The sequence below is a fragment of the Phalacrocorax aristotelis genome, chromosome 2 (genome assembly GCF_949628215.1).
Source record: "Phalacrocorax aristotelis chromosome 2, bGulAri2.1, whole genome shotgun sequence".
NCBI lineage: Eukaryota > Metazoa > Chordata > Aves > Suliformes > Phalacrocoracidae > Phalacrocorax > Phalacrocorax aristotelis.
Window position 1 is genome coordinate 90,057,447 of NC_134277.1, and position 19,680 is coordinate 90,077,126.

The 19,680-nt window shown below is 38.5% G+C and overlaps 1 protein-coding gene across 4 annotated transcripts in view; it reads right to left on the reverse strand.

Annotated features, from left to right (window-relative positions):
• The window catches only part of ADCY2 (adenylate cyclase 2), a 217,751-nt gene that overhangs the window by 24,521 nt on the left and 173,550 nt on the right, over window positions 1-19,680 (reverse strand). For all 4 annotated transcript variants that reach the window (XM_075084313.1, XM_075084312.1, XM_075084315.1 and 1 more), the window contains 4 exons: window positions 18,825-18,962; window positions 8,955-9,074; window positions 2,385-2,569; window positions 779-863 (listed from right to left, as the gene is read on the reverse strand). In XM_075084313.1, coding sequence (XP_074940414.1) covers window positions 779-863; window positions 2,385-2,569; window positions 8,955-9,074; window positions 18,825-18,962 — 528 coding nt within the window. The remainder of the gene's footprint in view (window positions 1-778; window positions 864-2,384; window positions 2,570-8,954; window positions 9,075-18,824; window positions 18,963-19,680) is intronic.

Below are 19,680 nucleotides of genomic sequence, written 5' to 3' on the forward strand. Positions count from 1 at the left end.
GGAATTGTAATGTAAATGAGTGATTTAAAGACAGTACTGGATAAGATACTTCCCAAGGCTGCAGGCTATGGGGGTACAGGCTTTTCATGAGATCTCACATGGATTGCCTCTTCCATCTCAGAGCCCTGTCTTGCACGCTGCATCTTTCCTGGCACAATGGGCTGGAATTGCAGCTTTTAGCAGTGGATCATGGACAGGCCCGAGGATTTAGAGAGAGAACTGATCCTTGCACCTGCCCTCAACTTCATAGAGGGTAAGACCATTGACATCACTCTTGTACTGAAAAAGCACAACTGGGTAATAAAAAGAGGAGTTTCCTGTTGGGTCATAGTTTTAGTGCAACTGTGGCCTCAGCATGTGGTACACTTCTATGTACATGCTACATTGTTTCTGTGTCTGCATCAAACGGTAATAACTGTGAAGAAAATATCTTGTAATTAAGCAACGAGGGAGACAGCAGATGGATGCAGACAGATGGGAGCACACTAGGAAGCTATGAGACAATATTGGTCAGCATGACAAGCAATAGTCACAGTACACTGTCAACATAATGTCTACAGTCTCAGTGACAGTTATTGGTGAGTTTTAATGGCATATTGGAAAGTAATAAAGAAAATTGCTTTTTAGATGCTTCTGACACTCCTTTGCAAGGGTGTGGGGCAGAATGGAATAAAGGTGTTTGTCAGAAAATATAAACAATGTTTGAGAAGGTGAGAGGCTGCATGTGGAGGCTGGCATGATGTCCACTGGTGCAGATGAAGAAAAGCATGCATCTTACCTGTCTACCCAAAACCAGTAATGTGACAAAGAATATAAACAAAGAAATTGAGCCCATTGTCTTCAGGTCTTTCAGTATTCCTGGTCTGTAAAATAAAACATAGGTAAAGCAAGCTGCTCAAGAGTTAAAACAGAATTACATTAGCACAAGAGTAAGACCACAATTTACACTACTTTCTGGTACGTAAACTAAGACCATTTAAATATGATATGCTTTATTATTTGATGAAAAATTATTTCCATTATGTAGCTTTAATTGCTTCTACATTCCGTGCAAAGGTGCCTACATTTTGAAGTCCAGTAATAAGATGAGGATTTAGTAAAAATAAGACCCTTGTTTGCTTGCAAATGGAGAGCATTTGGTGCTTATTCTATACAGGCAGATCAAAAAGAGTTTTTTTATGTAATAACACTACTTCCATAATGGAGAGCTTGACTGTATCCAAAGAATGTGAAGAAACAGAAACTAAAGCACCTAACTCCTGAGATGCCTCAGAATTATGGAAGGTACAAACTAGAACAAACAAAGTTCATTAAAAATTCTGCTTTGGAAAAAGACGCTAGACGTAATGGGATCAGTTTGCACCAGCATTCTCCTACTGATGCCACTGAAAGAAGAACCTTGGTGAGACATTTCGGAAGGAAAACACCAACAGACACACAGCTTGACTGGCAAAATCAAGGCTGCCGGAAGCATACGCTAAATCTAACCTGTCACATGATTCTCCATCCCATCACAGATATATCCTTTCTACTAATGCAATGGAAACATAAAGACCTGGTTTTGTTTATTTAATCTTTAGATTTAAGAGCAATGAAAACATCCATCCTTTTTTTAATTCAGATCCTTTTCCATGGTTGTCTCTGTGTCCTAAAAAGCTCGAGCACTTTACAGCACAGGAAAAAGGATACTGAAACTCTACTCCGAATATTCAATTTTTCTGTTGTGGCATATGCACTGCAGACTCAGCCTACACATAAGAGAATCAGCTCTTAGTTTTGAAAATGAGGTAGAAATTACATGTGTCCAAAAATTATTTTATACAGCAACAGTCAGAATTAGAGTAATAATTTCGGTCTTATATATTATCACCTATAACAAAGATTTCAGCATCCTCACTGAAATTTAACAGACAAATTTGGAAGCACAGCAAAAAAATTCCAAACTGTTAGTCTACTAATTTTTTCAATAGCTAAGACTCCACTTGTAAAGTTTTAAGACAATGTACTACTACTGAGAAAGTTGGTTTTATTTGGCTTGCTGCAAATATGCTTTAACAGCCTTAATTATGTTCAGCCTTAGGCCTTAACAACCTTAATTATGACTTCTTCCTAATGTCCTTTATTACAAAAATACAAATTAAACCATACTCTATTTCCTATAGTATGTGATTTAAACACCTTGCCCAGACTTGCTTATTTTATTCTAATGCTCTGAAGTGTGACATTAAATCATATATTAACTGCAGTATGACAATGATTTTAAATTGCAACTTGTAGTTTATATAGCCAAACACATAGGAAAAAAACTGTTCCATGACATAAGAACTGCCATAGGTAGTATTTAGTTTCTATTAATTTCAGAAAGGCTGAAGTTATCCACTTACCGTCTAAGAGGTGCCATTGCATACATAAATTTGCTGTAGTCATCCAGCATGGGCCCATGAGTGTGCAGAAGGATAACATTGTAGCCCACCAATGCAATCAACATTATCACCATTTTTAACTCATAATTTATCCTCAGGAAAACAGAACAGGAAATGAGCCCTAATATGCAGCTGTATATAAAATACTGGCAGAGAAAAATCAAATGGAAAATATTTAGAATTTAGCTCTTGAGTACAATATCATACATAATAAGTTGCTCAGGCTGGTTTAAAAACCAAATTATTGACTGACCACTGAAGCATGGAATCTATCACAACCTGGGACATTATGGTTTGCAGACAGTGAATAACAACCAGATGCTGGTATTTCATGAAATACACCCTTTTCCTTACTAGGCTCCAGTTAACCCAAAACTCAATAGAATCCCGACTATGCTCCTAATTTATGCTCCCCAATTTTCACCCTTCGTCACTTCTGATTTACCCATCTGCAGTGGCAAGGAGTGCCTATTCATGCGACACCACTGCTGTGCAAGAGCCTACTGCCAGCAGACTAACAAAAAGATTTATTCCTGTGCCACTGTACAGTCTCTAATCATGCCTAAGTTCAAAAACTACCCTGTATGTATTACTAGCATAAGGGTCAAGATAAAATGTCTAAAGATCTGAAAACAACAATTTTAATGCCTATTTTTGCAGTATTTATAAATTGATGTAACACACAGTTGTTATGAACCTCATAGACAGGCGATTTTATAACTCTAGAAATAAAGCTAACATATGAAGAATATATAATTATTAACATGGCCTATGCATAATATAAATATCCTTCTGTCAAATCCTCTTGAGTTATGACTACATAAGAACATATTCAACTGTTAAAAAAACCTTCTTCTTCCCTATGTCATATACATAAAAAAAATATGTATGGTTGAAGTTAAATTCCTGTAAAAATATTTTCTCTGGATACTTTCTGAAAATGGATTAGGGCATCAAAATTAATGCTAGAACAGGAATAGTACATTCTCACTAGAATCATTATCTTAGTCCTTAACATACACCACCTTTGCCAAAGACGCTTCCTGAAAATTACAGTTCTGCACCTTGTAAGGAAGTTATCGTTTCTGAAAATACAAAGCATTCTATTTCTAGATATGCTATTTTCAGACTACTGTTGACTTGTTGATTGCAGTACTTTGACAGAAACTGAATCACTGCATACTAATTTTGGAGGATCACTAAGAAGAATAATTTTCACAGCACCCTTCAGACAGAATTGATCTGCTATCTGAATCTCTGTCGTTACTGTAATTTGCTTTCAGATCTGCTTGAAGTAAGAAATAGAAAGAACTGCTGTTCAGAATCACCAAAAATAAAACTCCTCTGATGGCTTCATTCCACAGGAGGTCACATTCCAAATTCAGTGTTATGTAAAAGTAGAAGCATCCATTTTTTCACTCTGTAAGGCATTCTGCTTGTGAAATTAAGTTTTCCAAAAGGAAACAAGCAAACAAAAGGCAGTCTTAAATCCATAACTGGATGCAGTTTGACACGACCAAGAAACTTTCAAGTGGAATAGACGGCATGTTAGTGTTCCATAGGAATACATAAACTAGGTTGAAAATTTCAGCTAAGACTTCAAACAATGGTCAGTGGATTAGAGAAGAGTGGTGTGGCACAGCCATACATTTAAGAATGCAGACTCCGATAACGTGTATCACGATGCAAGATTCCAGCAAGCAACAAGCAGATCTGGCGATGAGTCTGCAGGCAACTCTGCTTGAACAGCCACACCATGTTAGTAAGACTTTTTTTTTGAAGATGCCAAGTTAAAGAAACCTTTTCCAACTGCATCTTACATATATTCAAGGCTATTGTTTGAGTGCTCAACATGGCAAATGAATATTTTAATTCCTGTCAAAGGAACTGAAATGTCACCCATTTAATAACAGAATTTGCAAATTTTAGTAGATGCTTGAAGTATTGTAGCTTGAATCCTTCTCTAATTCTTTCAGCTTTTCAGACTAATGCAGAAGGGCTTGAAAAAAAAATCAGAGGAGGAACTGCAAGACAAAATGCTTTGAAAGATACAGTGCAGAGAAATAAAGGTAACTGGCATTCTAGCCTGCTTCTCAGAAGGACACAAGCAGCTGCAAAGCTGGCAAGACACTGGGAAACAGTAAATTTGGTGAAGGAACAGTCAGATTAGCCATACGGAAGATCAGGACTGGTTGAATTACAGTCATATGCATAGCATTAGAGCTCTGGTCTCTGTCAACACACAAAAATTGCAAGCTGCCAGACAAATGGCAGTCCATCTCCTGGGCCAAGTGATCTGCTCTCAGTTCATCAAATGAACACGAACTTTCCTACAGAGGAATTAATACCCAGCTGGGTATATTGGGCTTGTTTCTTAGTGAAGACCCATTTCAGGCTTGTTCATCCTACGCCTCTGTACCACCTACTGAAGAATATAAAGGGCTCAGACTACACAGGCATTGAGGCTTTTTCCAAGGCAGAGAGTTGCAGTGATATCAATCCTTTGTAGTGACCCTGACTGAAAGATCAATAGAATCATTTAGGTTGGAATGGACCTTTAAGGTCATCGAGTCCAACAGCTAACCTAACACTAAATCATGTCCCTAAACCCAACATCTACACACCTTTTAAATACCTCCTGGCATGGTGACTCCACCACTTCCCTGTGCAGCCTGTTCCAATGGTTGATAACTCTTTTGGTGAAGAAATTTTTTCCTAATATCCAATTTAAACCTCCACTGGTGCAACTTGAGGCCATTTCCTCTTGTCCTATTGCTTCTTACCTGGGAGAAGAGACCAATCCCCCTCACTGCAACCTCTTTTCAGGTAGTTGTAGAGAGTGAAAAGGTCTCCCCCAAGCTTTCTTTTCTCCAGACTAAACAACCCCAGTTTCCTCAGACGCTCCTAATCAGACTTGTGCTCTAGACCCTTCAGCAGCTTCACTGCCCTTCTTTGGACACACAACACTGAGGAGTTAGTAATCGACATAGCAGTGAAGCTGAGCAGGCGCAGGTCTGTGCATCCCTTGGCTGTGGGATAACCTCAGCCAGCTCAGCCAACTTACTGCAACCAAGGAGCCTGCAAGCAGCTTTCACTTGGTAGCGGCCGTTATGTCACCTGTGTCACCTCGACTTTATCTAACAGTGTAGAAGCAAGTTCTCATGGATCTTGTTCTTGTCTGACAGCAGAAATGATGAATAGAAATGTTTCCTTTTAAGAAAATCTTGTGAGACCTCAAAAGAGGAAAACACTGGGTAAACTCTCCGCAGATTGGACCTGCACCACATGCCATCCCTGACTGGAGGACCATCTGCATGATTCAAAGTTCCCAGTGTCTGAAGGGATGTTACTCCATCTACCTTCTTTTTTCTTCCCGTGCTAGCTCAAATAAATGGTATTTTAACCAATACCTTACAGAGTCTGAGCACCTTTCATACTGGGATTGCAGGCCTGGTACCTGTGTAAGATCCCTTAGGATCTTACCTCCAGCCCAGTGCATTTGGTCTCTTCTCTTAAAATTTAAGACTTACAGTTCTTTGGTTATAAAGATCTTTACTAAAGTAAAAAAGGATTCTACTCTAATACGTCTATGGAGAAAAACATGAGAAGAAAGTAATTTTGGAATTCCCTAGTCAAATAAAGTATATTCCAAAACTGCATCTCTTAGAAGTCAATATTATGACTTTTATTTATTTAACATGTGGAGGTGGCAGTACTGACACCACACTGTATTTTATTACAGGAAGAGATATGCACAAATTAAAAACTCCCAGACCTAACTTCTATATGGAAACTACAGAAGTATCATAGCAAAACTAAACAATAACTAAATACAAGCGAAGTCCCTAAAACTTACTCTATAATCTTACCAAAGTCTTTAAAAAGTGCAAGAAAGCAAGCAATACAACTCAGAAAAGTTAATTTGGGGGGTGGAGGACAGGAAGAATCAATTAAGTTTGCTTCAAAATGAACTAAATCCTACTGGGGCTGAAGTAATCAAAAAATCTCTTATTCACTCATTTTAGTTGACATAGTCAACAGATCTGTCAGGTCCGCTATCATAAATCACAGGATATTTATCTGCCTCAATAAAGCTTAAAGTTAACACACGGATTCAAAAGACTGAATTTTTGATTTCAGGAAACAAACATTTGTCAGCTTAATTTTTCAGTATCTCACCCAGTAAAGAGAGAATAATTTTATTTCCACATTAAAAAAAAGATCAAAAGTAGTAATTGTGCTGATTTTGGCTGGGATAGAGTTAATTTTCTTCACGTTACCTAGAATGGGGCTGTGTTTTGGATTTGTGCTAAAACCGTGTTTATAACACAAGGATGTTTTAGTTACTGCTGAGCAGGGCTCACACACAGTCAAGGCCCTTTCTGCTCCTCACCCCACCCCACCAGCGAGCAGGCTGGGGGGGCACAAGAAGCTGGGAGGGGACACAGCCGGGACAGCTGACCCCAACTGACCCAAGGGATATCCCACACCATGTGGCATCATGGTCAGCATATAGAGCTGGAAGAAGGAAAGGGAAGCACGTTCGGAGTGATGGCGTTTGTCTTCCCAAGTAACCGTTACGCATGACGGAGCCCTGCTTTCCTGGGGATGGCTGAGCACCTGCCTGCCCATGGGAAGGAGTGAATGAATTCCTTGTTTTGCTTTGCTTGCGTGTGTGGCTTTTGCTTCCCCTGTTAAAATGTCTTTGCCTCAACCCATGAGTTTTCTCACTTTTACTCTTCTGATTTTCTCCCCGTCCCACCAGGGGGGAGTGAGTGAGCGGTTATGAGGTGCTCAGATGCTGGCTGGGGTTAAACCACGACAGTAACTCAAAAGGAATTTGTAGCTTTTTCAAGCTACAAAGTTATGCACTGCCTGAGGATGTAAGTTATGGGTATTTGAGAGCTGTTTAATAAAAAAAGTGAGGAAAAACATGTTTAAAAATTTAAGCAAACATAACGTTTTCATTTATTATTATCAGAAGTGACATTTTAACATAATCTTTGTGCCACTTTATCAAAGTTTCTTTGATGAAAGAATGCATTTTATTAGTTTCAAATATATAAACCTCTAATTGTTAGAAATGTGCCAATCGTGAAGTGCTGACAAACAGTTATACATGGCAAAACAAAGGAAAAAGACACACAAAGATTATTTTTTAAGAACAGCTGATTGAATCTTAATAGTAAGTACAATTTATGAAAACTGTATCCTTCATATACTTGCTGGAGAACTTACTGGTAAAAAAGAAAACAAAACACCTTTCAAGATGCTCAAAATTATAACAAGTAATATAAAAAAGATTATTAGAAAACCTGCTAACTAAAAAAGAAAAATATGAAGAAGCATTGGAACAATCTATTTCTATGTGCTTGTGTGAACATATGCAGATGCTGGGAGAAAAGACTGCATCGTTTCTTTGACAACAAGGGTAACTTGATGTCAGGGCCCAAAGAAGATGTAGGCACCTATCCATACCTGGCTGCATTTAGTTAGCTAAATTTGAAAATGAGAAACAGAAACTCATGGTCTGCTGTCGCTTTATCAGGGAGATGCTGAAAGTTCTTAAGAGCTGCAGTTACTGAAACTGTTTTTTCCAGGGAAGTTCTATAGGTAATTAACATCTTGCTTTTGTCTGTGCCTGTGATTGTTTAGCTTGACATAGTGAACAGCTGTTTCATGAAAAACATACTGTGTGGAAATCAGCACACACCATTCTGGTACTGGTCTCATCATTTCTGCATAAAGACAAAAGAATCTCCCTTTTCCTCTCACTGCCTCCTGCTTATTCATTCAAAAAATTGACCTATTTTGGCACAATATACAGCTTGTTATGTTCAACTGCAGGTCTACCATAATCCCTTTAAAAAGCATTGCTCTATAGGATACTGATCCCATTCTTTGCAGGAATGTCCTTCCCCCGCTTCTTGCATGTCCCACTGTGCTTTTGTTCACACTAAGACACCTTCAAATCAGTGCAGAGCTTTTAAACAGTTTATATTGTGGTACATGAGTGTTGTATTTCCCCGCCTCTCACCTCACCTCTTAATCAAATGTGCAATGACAGAAGTGTGATGATCACAGATTTCAAATTTATTGCCACATCAATTGTGAAAGTGGAGAATATTTGCAGGTCTAGCACTGGTCCTTGTGAAACCCACCTGCAGACCAACCTGGTTTTCTCACTGACAGCTATGTGGAGCTTTCAGTGCACAGTCTGCTTTGCAGTTGCTTTGTGTTCTCCTGATAACTCTTAATGCCCATTTGTTGGCATGGGTGAGCCACGCTTCTCAGTTATCACACTGTTTCCTTCTTTTGAATCTGACATTCATTAAAACCTCTATTTTCAGAAGTACTAACCTCCTTTAACTTCCCACTTCCTTCAAATACAGTTGTAGGTGACTGAAAAAAAAAACCTAAGCTTTTGCTGCAGTCTTAAAAACTGGTGGGTGTTTAACTTCAAGCAGATCTGGCAACAGTCAATTTAGTGTAATTGTTGTAAACAAACAAAGAAATGTAAAATTAACTTACCGGTAGGAAAAAACAGTTGTTTTGTATACACCACCGTGTCTGATTACTCGAATTAGGAAAACTTGCATTTGATGAATTAAGAACTGAGGGAAAAGCTTTCACAGCATTATCCAGGAAAAACTAGAGAAAAAAAACCACCATATAATCCATTAGCTTGTCAGCTGTTTAAGGTCAAAATAGAGAAGAGAAACGGAGAGCGGAGAAAGCCTTGCCAGTAATCATTTAACTGCAAATTGAAATAGAAAAGGGAAAATGACATCACTTGATTACTCGTTCCTGCACGCTCAGACATAAACAACTCTGTTGACCTCCATCTGACACTTTCCATTTGAGTAAAAGACAAAAGGCTCTTTGCATGTTACTTTCATATATCAGAAGCTTACACGCACGAAAGAGAATGGTAAAATAAATTCAATATGAATTTATTATCAATTATCAATTGAACCTCCTACTTAAACACCAGAAGAATTAATGAAAGAATAAGAAGTCTTTACAGAAATTATTTTACACAGATGTAATCCTTCATGATGATGATGATGATGATAATATTGGTACTAATGGTATTGAAACAGAAGAGTGGAACCAGTATATCCTGGGTCATCAAATTCTGCCAGTTAATGTCACAGGTAACCACCATCATAGAGTACCCTTTGATGTATTGATCCAGTGCTTTCTTAATGAGTTAGATTTGATTACATTAATTCCACTGCTTCGAATCTCACCACTTAGGCTGTTTCTAAGTTTAACCAGTACTCATAGCCAGTTCCCATGGTTTTTTTTTCTTCTTGTGCTAATCTCATCCTTTAGCTTTCAGATAGCTCCTTTCTCTCTCTAGTATTTATGTTGGCAATATTGAATGCCATTTCAGCCTTCACTGCGCTCAGCAATCTATGTTTTTCTAGTTTCTTCCCAGAAAACAAGCTCTTCATTCCTCTGATCATTCTAGTAGTCACCCTCTGTACACACCTTTCAATTCAACCTTCTGGGTGACCAAAACTGGAGACACACTTCCCAGATTTTATCAGAGAGTCATGCAATAGCATTAATACTAATTCTGCAGGAAATATGTTTTCATACATCCTAGAATGACAGCACCTTTGCTCACAGCTACAAAACCTTAATAGCTCACCGTACCTCACATAAGTGGGGCTCAGAGAGATCATGACATTACAGCAGTTTAACACATTGCTGCAAATTGACATAATCCCAGCCACTAACATCATGTTCAGCAAATGTGAGGTAGTTTTCTTTCATTGAGACTCACTTAGGTAAATGTGGTTTATACTTACCATGAGGTAAGAGCAGTCATATGGATGGTTATTGTGATTCAGCTGAGTTATCATTAAACCCACATAATTCATTAAAATCCTGAACTCATCACATCTCCATCTGATGAGCTTCCAACTTGTATCAGAATTTCTTGCCACTGGTCTGTCAGACCAACCATAATCTTGCACTCTGTACTACTAAATTTCATCTTAGTTCTTTTACTCAAATCCTCAGATGACTTTCTCCTTTCTAAAATCCCAAGCTTTCCCTCACAGACATCGTCCGTGTCCTTAGTTTCGTTAGCAAATTTCACAGTCCCTCTCATACACTGTATACGAAAATCCACACTGGGCTGACCATTGCAGAGCTCCACAGGTTGCCTCCTTCCTGCCCGTTGTTTGCTGCAGGCAGCCATTTTGTAACCCACCTCTAAATTCTTTCCCCATCCCCGTCTTTACCTACTGCCCCAGAGAAAAACTGCTCAGTTTCACTCAGAGTAACCAAATGTGCATCAAAATGGTCTGTTGATTTACTAACTATCACTAGGTCTGGTCAGTGACAGCTGTCTATAGCCAAGTCTTGAAAACCTCCAAGGATGGAGACCCAACAATCCCCCTTGGCAACATGTCCCAGCATGGTACTACAAGCACAGTGACTTTTTTTTTTGTTTTTAAAGACTACCCAACCTCACAAGCCACAACCCGTGGTCAGTGCCCTTTGATATGTTTTATGTTTTGTGGTGCTGCTGAGAAGAGTTTAAAACCATTATCTCTGTAACACCCCTTAAACAGACGCAGGACTAGTTGTGGACCTGCAAAGGCGATTGATACACCAGCTGCTACCAAGACTGCTTTACAAGAAGTTGACACTCACTTTTGTTTATACAGTTGCACCTTCTGGTTGTCTTCCTTCATTAACATGTTTCTCTGACTGTTTATGTGCAACTACACATAGTTAACCCACAATCAGTGAACTATACATGCAGGATGAATATTACAAATACAACAGATAAACCGCAAAACCAGACCCTACAAAATGTTAATAATCACCTACAGATTTTGAAACACCCTTCTATAACTGTTCCCAAAGAGCTCTGATCACACACACACACAGAGTTAGATGGACATCTGATCCTTCTCACAGGACACGTGGGTTAAATACACGCAGTCCCTCTTCTGGGAGTGTGAGTTACGCTATTGCACACCCCTCCTGTAAGGAGATGTGGGTTTTAGCTTTATGTGCACCTCCCCACAAATCGTTAATGCACATGCTAGTGAGAAAGCACCCCGCGAGTTCATGTGCACAGACAAACCTGAGGTGTGGGTCCCTGCTTGTCGCAGCCTGTGCTGTTGCCCACCCAGCTGCAGAGCAGGCAGCTCACAGTATCCAACAGGGAGGCTACTCTCGCTGGCCAAAGCGGAAGTATAATGTCAGAGCGGTGACTTATGGCAGTATCAAACCAGATTTTGACAGATGGTTCCATTCATAGCCCTCTGCCTCTTGTTACAAATTTCCGTGCTTCTTTTATACTTCCCACACTATTTCCTTCTTACTTCAAAACTCCTTCTGAAGTCCCTTGGTTACTGTTTAACCCAGCTGATGCTGGTCTTCCTCTTTAACAGAAGCAATTTTGGGCAAAAGCCCTCCAGACAGATCTAAATATTTAATCCCCCTCCCTGCCCCCAATTATTTAAATTGACATTCTCATCTTGATAGGTGTTGTTACCCAGGCCATTTGCCAAGGATGGGCAAAAAGAGTCCCCACATCCCACTAATAGTGCATTTACTTCTTTTGCAAACACTAAATAACTGTAGTTTCAGAATCCCATCCCACGCATGTCCACAGAGCAAAAGATTATATACCACAAGGAGCTCAAACACAAGTATATTATACAAACATATATGTTTATATATATTAATTTCAATTGAAGCATTTTAATTTTGGTTTTGAGCTTTGTACAGGGCATTTCTGACCTTTAAACGTTACCTGTATACCCAGAATGCTATATGAAATGTGGTATATCTATGAATACATAAATAAATATAGAAATGAAAGAAAAGGATACGGAAATGTTGTCATCTCCCATGAGCCAAACAACACTTATTTCTGAATGATGTGTTTGTACTTGTCTTTCTTGTCTCTCATCAGTTATCTACCTGTGCTATCACGCTTTGGAGTTATATATTGTTCTTCAACATAGTATTTTTTTTTTGTAAGAGACAGCTCAGTCCTACTAAGCAGTCACACCTACTCAAATGACTCAAATGAAAGCAATATTTTTTATGAATACCAGTGTTTGCCAGGGAACATCTGAGCATACTATCATTAAATTCTCATTTTAACTTCATATATTCTAGCAGCTTTTTCTTTTCTGTGTTCATATAATCTGCAATCTTCAGTTGTGAGCTTTTTGCCTCACATGATGCAAATACCTGCTGTGCTGCTTTTTCTTTCAATAGGAGCCGGGTGGTGATAGACCCCCCACACAACAACATGGGATAAGCAAGTTAGTGCGTCTCTCTTGCTATCTGACCAAGAATCTGCAAAAGACTACATAATACACTAGTTTAGATCTTACTAAAAACAAAGCCAACTTTCTCACCAAGGTACTTTCAACCCTCCACCACAATCCACAAGGCACCATAACCAAGGCCTCAAAATAAGCACGGTCTGATGGCCTGTAAATGTGACCAAGTTGGATGGGTTGTATCTCACCTTACTAAGCAAGTGGGCTTGCTGATTTCCATGTTAATGTGCATAAAATAGCATCCTACTGAGAAGACGGAAAGGTGGCAGAATTTAATATTAAGTGCGCTAATCAAATGCACACTGAATTAAACAATTATGGAATAAACAATAAAATGTGTAAAGTTTTAATAGTTACCATGTGAATGGGTTGACCCTGTGACAGGTGGGCAGGAGGGAGAAAGCTGGGAAATACCCCTCCACTGAACTACTGAACCACAGAGTAAAAGGCAAAATGAATTGATTCAAGTGCTACAGATAATTCAGCTGTGGTCATCAACCTGTGGTAGCACAATGCCATGCAGTGGCCATCTGCAAAGACAAATACTAATATCATTCTCTGTGCAAAAAGAAGGCATAGGCTACCCTCAGAGCACTAACAAGTGCCCTTTCACACACCAGCAAGGAGCCCCGCAGCCCAGAGGTAAGCTCATTAGGAAGCAGGTGCTCCAGGACCAGCAGTTCCAGAGCAGAGCTGTGCTTAATCAATGGAGACACATAAGCAGCAAAACCAAAAGTCTGGCACGCTACCAAAAATGCAGCTCAATTGAATTTACAGCTTATGTTAATTTGATCCCATCATTGTTTTATCTTCCTTGTTATACAAAATTATACTGGAAACGGACATGTGAAGACTATAAAGAAAAGTATAAAACCCATCTTTGTTACCATCCTTCTCTCTCCCTGCTATCTCCTGGCCTCATATGAACACGGAACTGTACTTTAAATTAATTTTCTTCTGTTCCAGAGAGCTATGCAATCTCCTCAAGACACAATGGTCTACAGTTTTTATAGTGCTGTTGTAAACAAAGTTGTTCATGTTTCTGCCCTACACTTTTGTTCAGCAAAAGATAGAGTGAGACAAGTAGACTTCGGTATGGCAGAAGCATGCAAGTCTGGTATCATAGGTTGAACTAGAGGATTTAAATTTTCCTTAGCACAAAAAAAATGAAGCAATGATGCTTTTGTTCAGCATTGCTCTTTTGTTTGAACCTCCAAAGCAAACATGCAGGATTCCTCTTCTTTGGTTTTAATTTTTCTAACAACTCTCCAGATATCCACATGGCGTAGAACTTTCTTCTCAAATGCATATCACCGCTTCCTTTGAAAAATACAAATTGGTCTGGCAGTTGAGTCAGAAATTTATCCCCAGATCCCCACATGAATGCCCCACGAATAATATGGAGAATCCCAAATTCTGGTACCATTCCTCGTCTTCACAAGCTCATATGTGGAAATTTAAGGACAGCCTGGAACACTAAGTACCCACCTAGACTATGAAGTGCTTTCTGAATAAACAAGGGGTGATGCTGAGGTGTCGGAATAGGATGATGAAGATCCAGAGACTACTGCACTGCATTGAATAGGATTTTTAGAGCATTTTGTCTCCGGGTTTGTACAAGACTTCTTAGCTTCAAAGTGCTCATGCATCTGCATTATTTGCTGTCTTGTGGTGTCCCTCGTTAATAGTCAAACTTACCAAATTCAAGTTGCTCAATAATTTCATTTCATTTTTTATAAAAGTTTGTGTGCCACGTGAAAATGCATAATTATCTGTGTCCCCATGTATTCAAGTCCCAGCATCCCTGTAGAGACAATATGCAGTGGCAAGCAACTGCCTCATTCAAAGCTCCCAGAAGCATTAGGTAAGAGAGATGAGGAGCCTGCTGGGCCTTTACAGACTCAGATACCATCGTGGTGTTTGGCAGATATGGAACGATGCTCACTTACGTGGGTTCATCTTTGCTGGACTGTCGAGCAAATGATCATGTGACAGCACGACTTGATCTCTCCCCAAACACTTGAAAGACACCAGAACTGCTGTAAACATTATTTCAGAATGGTACCTGACCTGCTAGTGCATCTCTGCTAGTCTAGTGTACGTAGACTGATAGTAATTTTAGTAAGTTTCTTAAATCCTATCTATAATCTAGAATAGATTTGTGATGGGGCCTTGCACGTACCACTTAAATGACGCAACTGCATTCCCCTTTCTCCTTCCAACTCCTAGGCCAGGTCAAGCTCTAGGCAGTGTCTGTTTATTCTTCTTAAAAGAAATATATAAGCCACCCTCCAAAACAGGGTCTTCAATGTGCTAGGCACCCTGGGGACATATAATTAAAGCATATCTGCCAAAGAGCTTGCCTATTAAAAATACAGCATTGAGCAAGGTTAGCAACTGTATTAACAGAGTTAGCTACACTAAAAGGAAGGTATATTAAAGAAACCAGCTTTTTACTATGAGAATGGAAGCAGGTTTGCTTAACTATTTGCCATTATTAAAACACGGGATATCAGCCATGACTAGAGGGAGAACAATATGGGGCCAACACTTGCATCATTTAAGGTAGCTTGTGCTCACAGACGTACATTAAACAATGGAGCAAAAATACTCAAACCTCTGTCAGTCTTCACGTTTCTAAAGAGATGTTCATTCAAAGGAAATAGTCCAGTTGTTCAACCTTCACTGGACAAAAGAAAGGAAAGCAAGTAACATCCAGAGGAGGGCCACAAAAATGATCAGAGGGATGGAGCACCTCTCTTATAAGGACAGGCTGAGAGAGTTGGGGTTGTTCAGCCTGGAGAAGAAAAGGCTCTGGGGAGACCTTATTGCAGCCTTTCAGTACTTAGAGGGGGCTTACAAGATGGGGACAGACTTCTTTGTAGGGCCTGTTGTGATAGGACAAGGGGTAATGGTTTTAATCTAAAAGAGTGTAGATTCAGACTAGATATAGGAAGGAATTTTTTATACCAAGGGTGGTGAAACACTGGAACAGGTTGCCCAGTGAGGTAGCAGATCCCTGGAAACATTCAAGGTCAGGTTGGAGCGGGCTCTGAGCAACCTGAGCTGGCTGAAGACGTCCCTGCTCATTTCCAGGGGGGTTGGACTACCTGACCTTTAAAGGTCCCTTCCAACGCAAACTATTCTATGATTCTATGATCCCGAATCTGAAAGCTGGAAGTTAGGGCACCTTCCTGCGACAGTAGAAGCCTGAGATCCTGTTGCCGTGCCAAGAACGATTCATGCATTTGATGCAGAAGTCACTGAAACAAAGAGCTGTTCCAGGGCTCCTTCATCGTACCATGTTCCTTGTGATCACATGAATCCCTGAGGATGGTGAGGCACAATCATTTGATGTATTGTGTAGTCATTCATTCAGCTTCCAAGAATCAACTCTTTGCAGTCATGCAGTCCTACTTTCTCTCAGTACAATCTCTCTGGATTGTTCCCTGCAGTAAACTTCCTCATGTTCGTTTTAATGCAGGTCAGCTTCACAAAAACAGTTTTCCTCAGCCAATGGTTGTTGCCCTATTCTATATATGGCACCAGATCTAACGCTCAATGGAAGCAGCATTAGTCACCCTCTCCCTTCAGCTAAGAATTATTTGATACTTACGTCACATTAGCTGTTTTTTAACTTTCTTCCACTGATCATGACTATATATACCTCTCAAATGTGACGACTAGATTCGGATGTCTGCTGAAACAGCTAATTTGAAGGAAAATTGCACCCGCACTTTTTTCTAATGTCCCTTGACCATAAAGACTGGGTTTTATTTGACATTTTGGTCTTAATTATGATTTATTAGGTGTGGGATGGGTAGGCGCTTTTTATCTCCATTAAATCTTAATGGCTACATTTTCCCTTTTTTCTACTGAAAGAGTTCATGGCAATAAATGCAGTTAATGGACGCTGCTATTAAGTACATGTTGCTTGGAGATATAATAATGATACTTCAGAGTCTCTCCCACAATTTGCTATTAATATTAAGGAAATGCAAATTTCACAATCACATTTAAAGTCATTTTTGCTAGTCAAACTATTAAGGTTTAGTTTCAAGGTGGGAATTGTACTTAAAATTATCATCTCATGAATATCATGGAACATGATTATTTGTAATACTGCAGTCATTATTGATAAGGTACAAAGACTTTAAAATACAACCTATTAAGTTTTACTGTAACATTCAGTCCATGTAAAAAGTGGACTTGAGCTAATGAAACTAAAAACATTTTCTAAAAATCATCTACTGAACAACTGCTTTTTTGCTGAAATATCTTTTACTACTTGAAGGCCAAATTTGAAGGGGGGGTTTACACAATAGTAGAGCTTCTGTCTAAGGGAAAAACAGTTGCTGACCACATCTTCATTTACACCTTTTAGTTTAATAACTAACCATATGGTTGTATGACCTCTAACTCAAAGTATACTTTAAACCTAAGTAGGTTATTTAATTTAATCTCATACATTTACATAGTTGAAAATAAGAGAAACTCTAATCTGACCTACATTTTACAAGCTACTCCGACTCTGGGTTTTGTCCTGTAGTGTGCCAAATAACTTTTGCTTGGCTAAAGGTTATAATTCATAAAGGCATATAGTCTTCAGCTGAGGACATGAAGTTATGGAGAATCAACAACTTTTCAGAATAATTTGTTCCCATTTCTAACTACCTTCACTGCTAAGAAGTGAGCTTATTTTCTCATTTTCCAGCCATTGCTTCTTTGAGCTTTTCCTCTACCAGCCTTAAACACCAAATTCAATTAGCGGAATTTTTAATTCTTGACCATGGAATTGGTTTTGAGTTTATCTCCTCTCCTTAAAAAAAAAAAAAAAGCAGGAGAAAGAAAGGAAAATATCTACTTTCCTGAAAAGAAAACTAACAAAACCAGGACTAGGATCGTTTAATAGAAAAAAAGGAGAGAAGGTTCTACCAGAAATTTCAAGTGTTCACATTCAAAAGCCCACATTACATCATTACATTCTGATAAGTTTAGTACTTACTGTAACAAATGATTGACTAAGGGTCCCCTGAAATGTTGTGGAAAAACAAAAAAAAATAGTGTAGGTATTATCAATCTTTAAGTCCTTTACGAACCTCAAGCAAAAAATGTACAAGCAACTCAGGGAAGTTCTAGAGTTGCAATTTCAAAAGCACCGAAGTGCAAATCTCACTCACTTGAAATGTGACTAATATCTAGGCATTAATGTTGTAATGAAAACATTACCTAGATAAATATTACAGTTCTCATTCTGCAGATACAGAACTGAGGTGGAAAAATTTCACAGATTTACTAATAGAATCAGGCTCAGGCAATAGGGCAAAACAAAATAAGTTTTTTGATCCCATGTAGTGCTCATCCTGTTAAACAATGCATCCTTCAGAATAAAAGAGGACATTAATATTCAGGCTTTATGCAGACTAATGACAGATCTTCTCTGTATTTAGTATAGTTACAAAAGAATAATAGAATTACATGCATTTTCCCTATTAGGAGAAAAAAGAAAAGCACAGGTGGAAATGGCTAAAGTAGACGTAAGCCCTAACAAACTTGTAATTCAGTACTTTTGAAGTTTTGATGTAAATTATTTTTTTTCCTTAAAAAAAAAAATAAGACAAGCACACGAAATTCAATAATGTATACATTATGATAATTTTGTGATGAGCAGAGGAGCACCACAAATCTGATAAAGCTTAGTTTGTTTCACACAAAGTCTTCCATGCATTCTTTGTGCCATACTCTGTTTTTCTAAGCAATGCATAGATGAGCAAGGGATTTGAACAATTCAAACCTGGGATCTAACTATTTTCCATTCCTTCCAAATTACATTTTTCTTTAATAAATTTAGCCAAGACCCAAGCTCTTGCTGAGCATCCTGTTTGCAGAGGTCCTTTTTAATACAATATGTTTTATGTTGCTCTGCTTTACATTTCTGTCTCTGGCAATCATTATCACATAGGTTCCTGGCATAGCCATGGGCCATAAATTTGGCATCTAAAGAAAGATTGAACAGGAAAAAAAATCTTAAAAGAACAAAAACCCCAAGAAAAAGTACCCCTTTTTGCCTTACCATGTTGAATACAGCCATAGTTAATATTATAGCAGTGGTTGTCAATGTAAGAGTGATCCGTGGCCAAGGACGGTTTGCAATTATTCCAGATGATTTCAGGATCCACAACAATGAAGTTGATGCTTTCTTGCTACATTGCTAAGTGCAAAATATTTTAAAAAAAAGAGAAAACAAAAATAGCTTTAGCATATTTAATTACTATAAACAAGGGTAGAATTAAGAAGGATCAAGATCGAGGGCAGCATTAATCTTGAAACACTGTACAGAAGTATTCAAGTATTATATTCTCAGAAGAGCTACAGACCATGATTATACATGAAATCAAATGCAAATTTAGTTAAAACATCTGCCATAATATCAATTCTGTTAAATAATTATAATTTGCAAGTACCATATTAAACATCTAATATATATTACTTATTATAGGAAATACAGAGTTTACAGCAGCAAACAAACTGACCTCCCCCACCTCAATTGAAAGAGCAATATTTAGTAGCCTTTGGAAACTTCAAAATGTAAATAATGACTCTGCAAAGTCTTTGAGAGAGAGAGACGGAGGTCTCCTCACTGAGGATAAAGGCTGTATACGTAGATATATCCCTGGCAGTCTACAAAATAGTGGGGTTTCCAGGGTTTTCTTTCGTTTGTTTGGAGACTTGTTTGATAATTCATTTCAGCAAAGCAAATGTACCTTCCCTAAAACTATTTAGAAAACAAATAAGCATTTCATAGAACAATCAGACTTACAATGTGACACAGAGTATTTAGTGAATAGAAATTTTTTCTTACATAGTGGCAAAAATTAACAATAAAAGACTCCGACTCTTTTAACCTGCTTCCAAGAACACACTGCAAT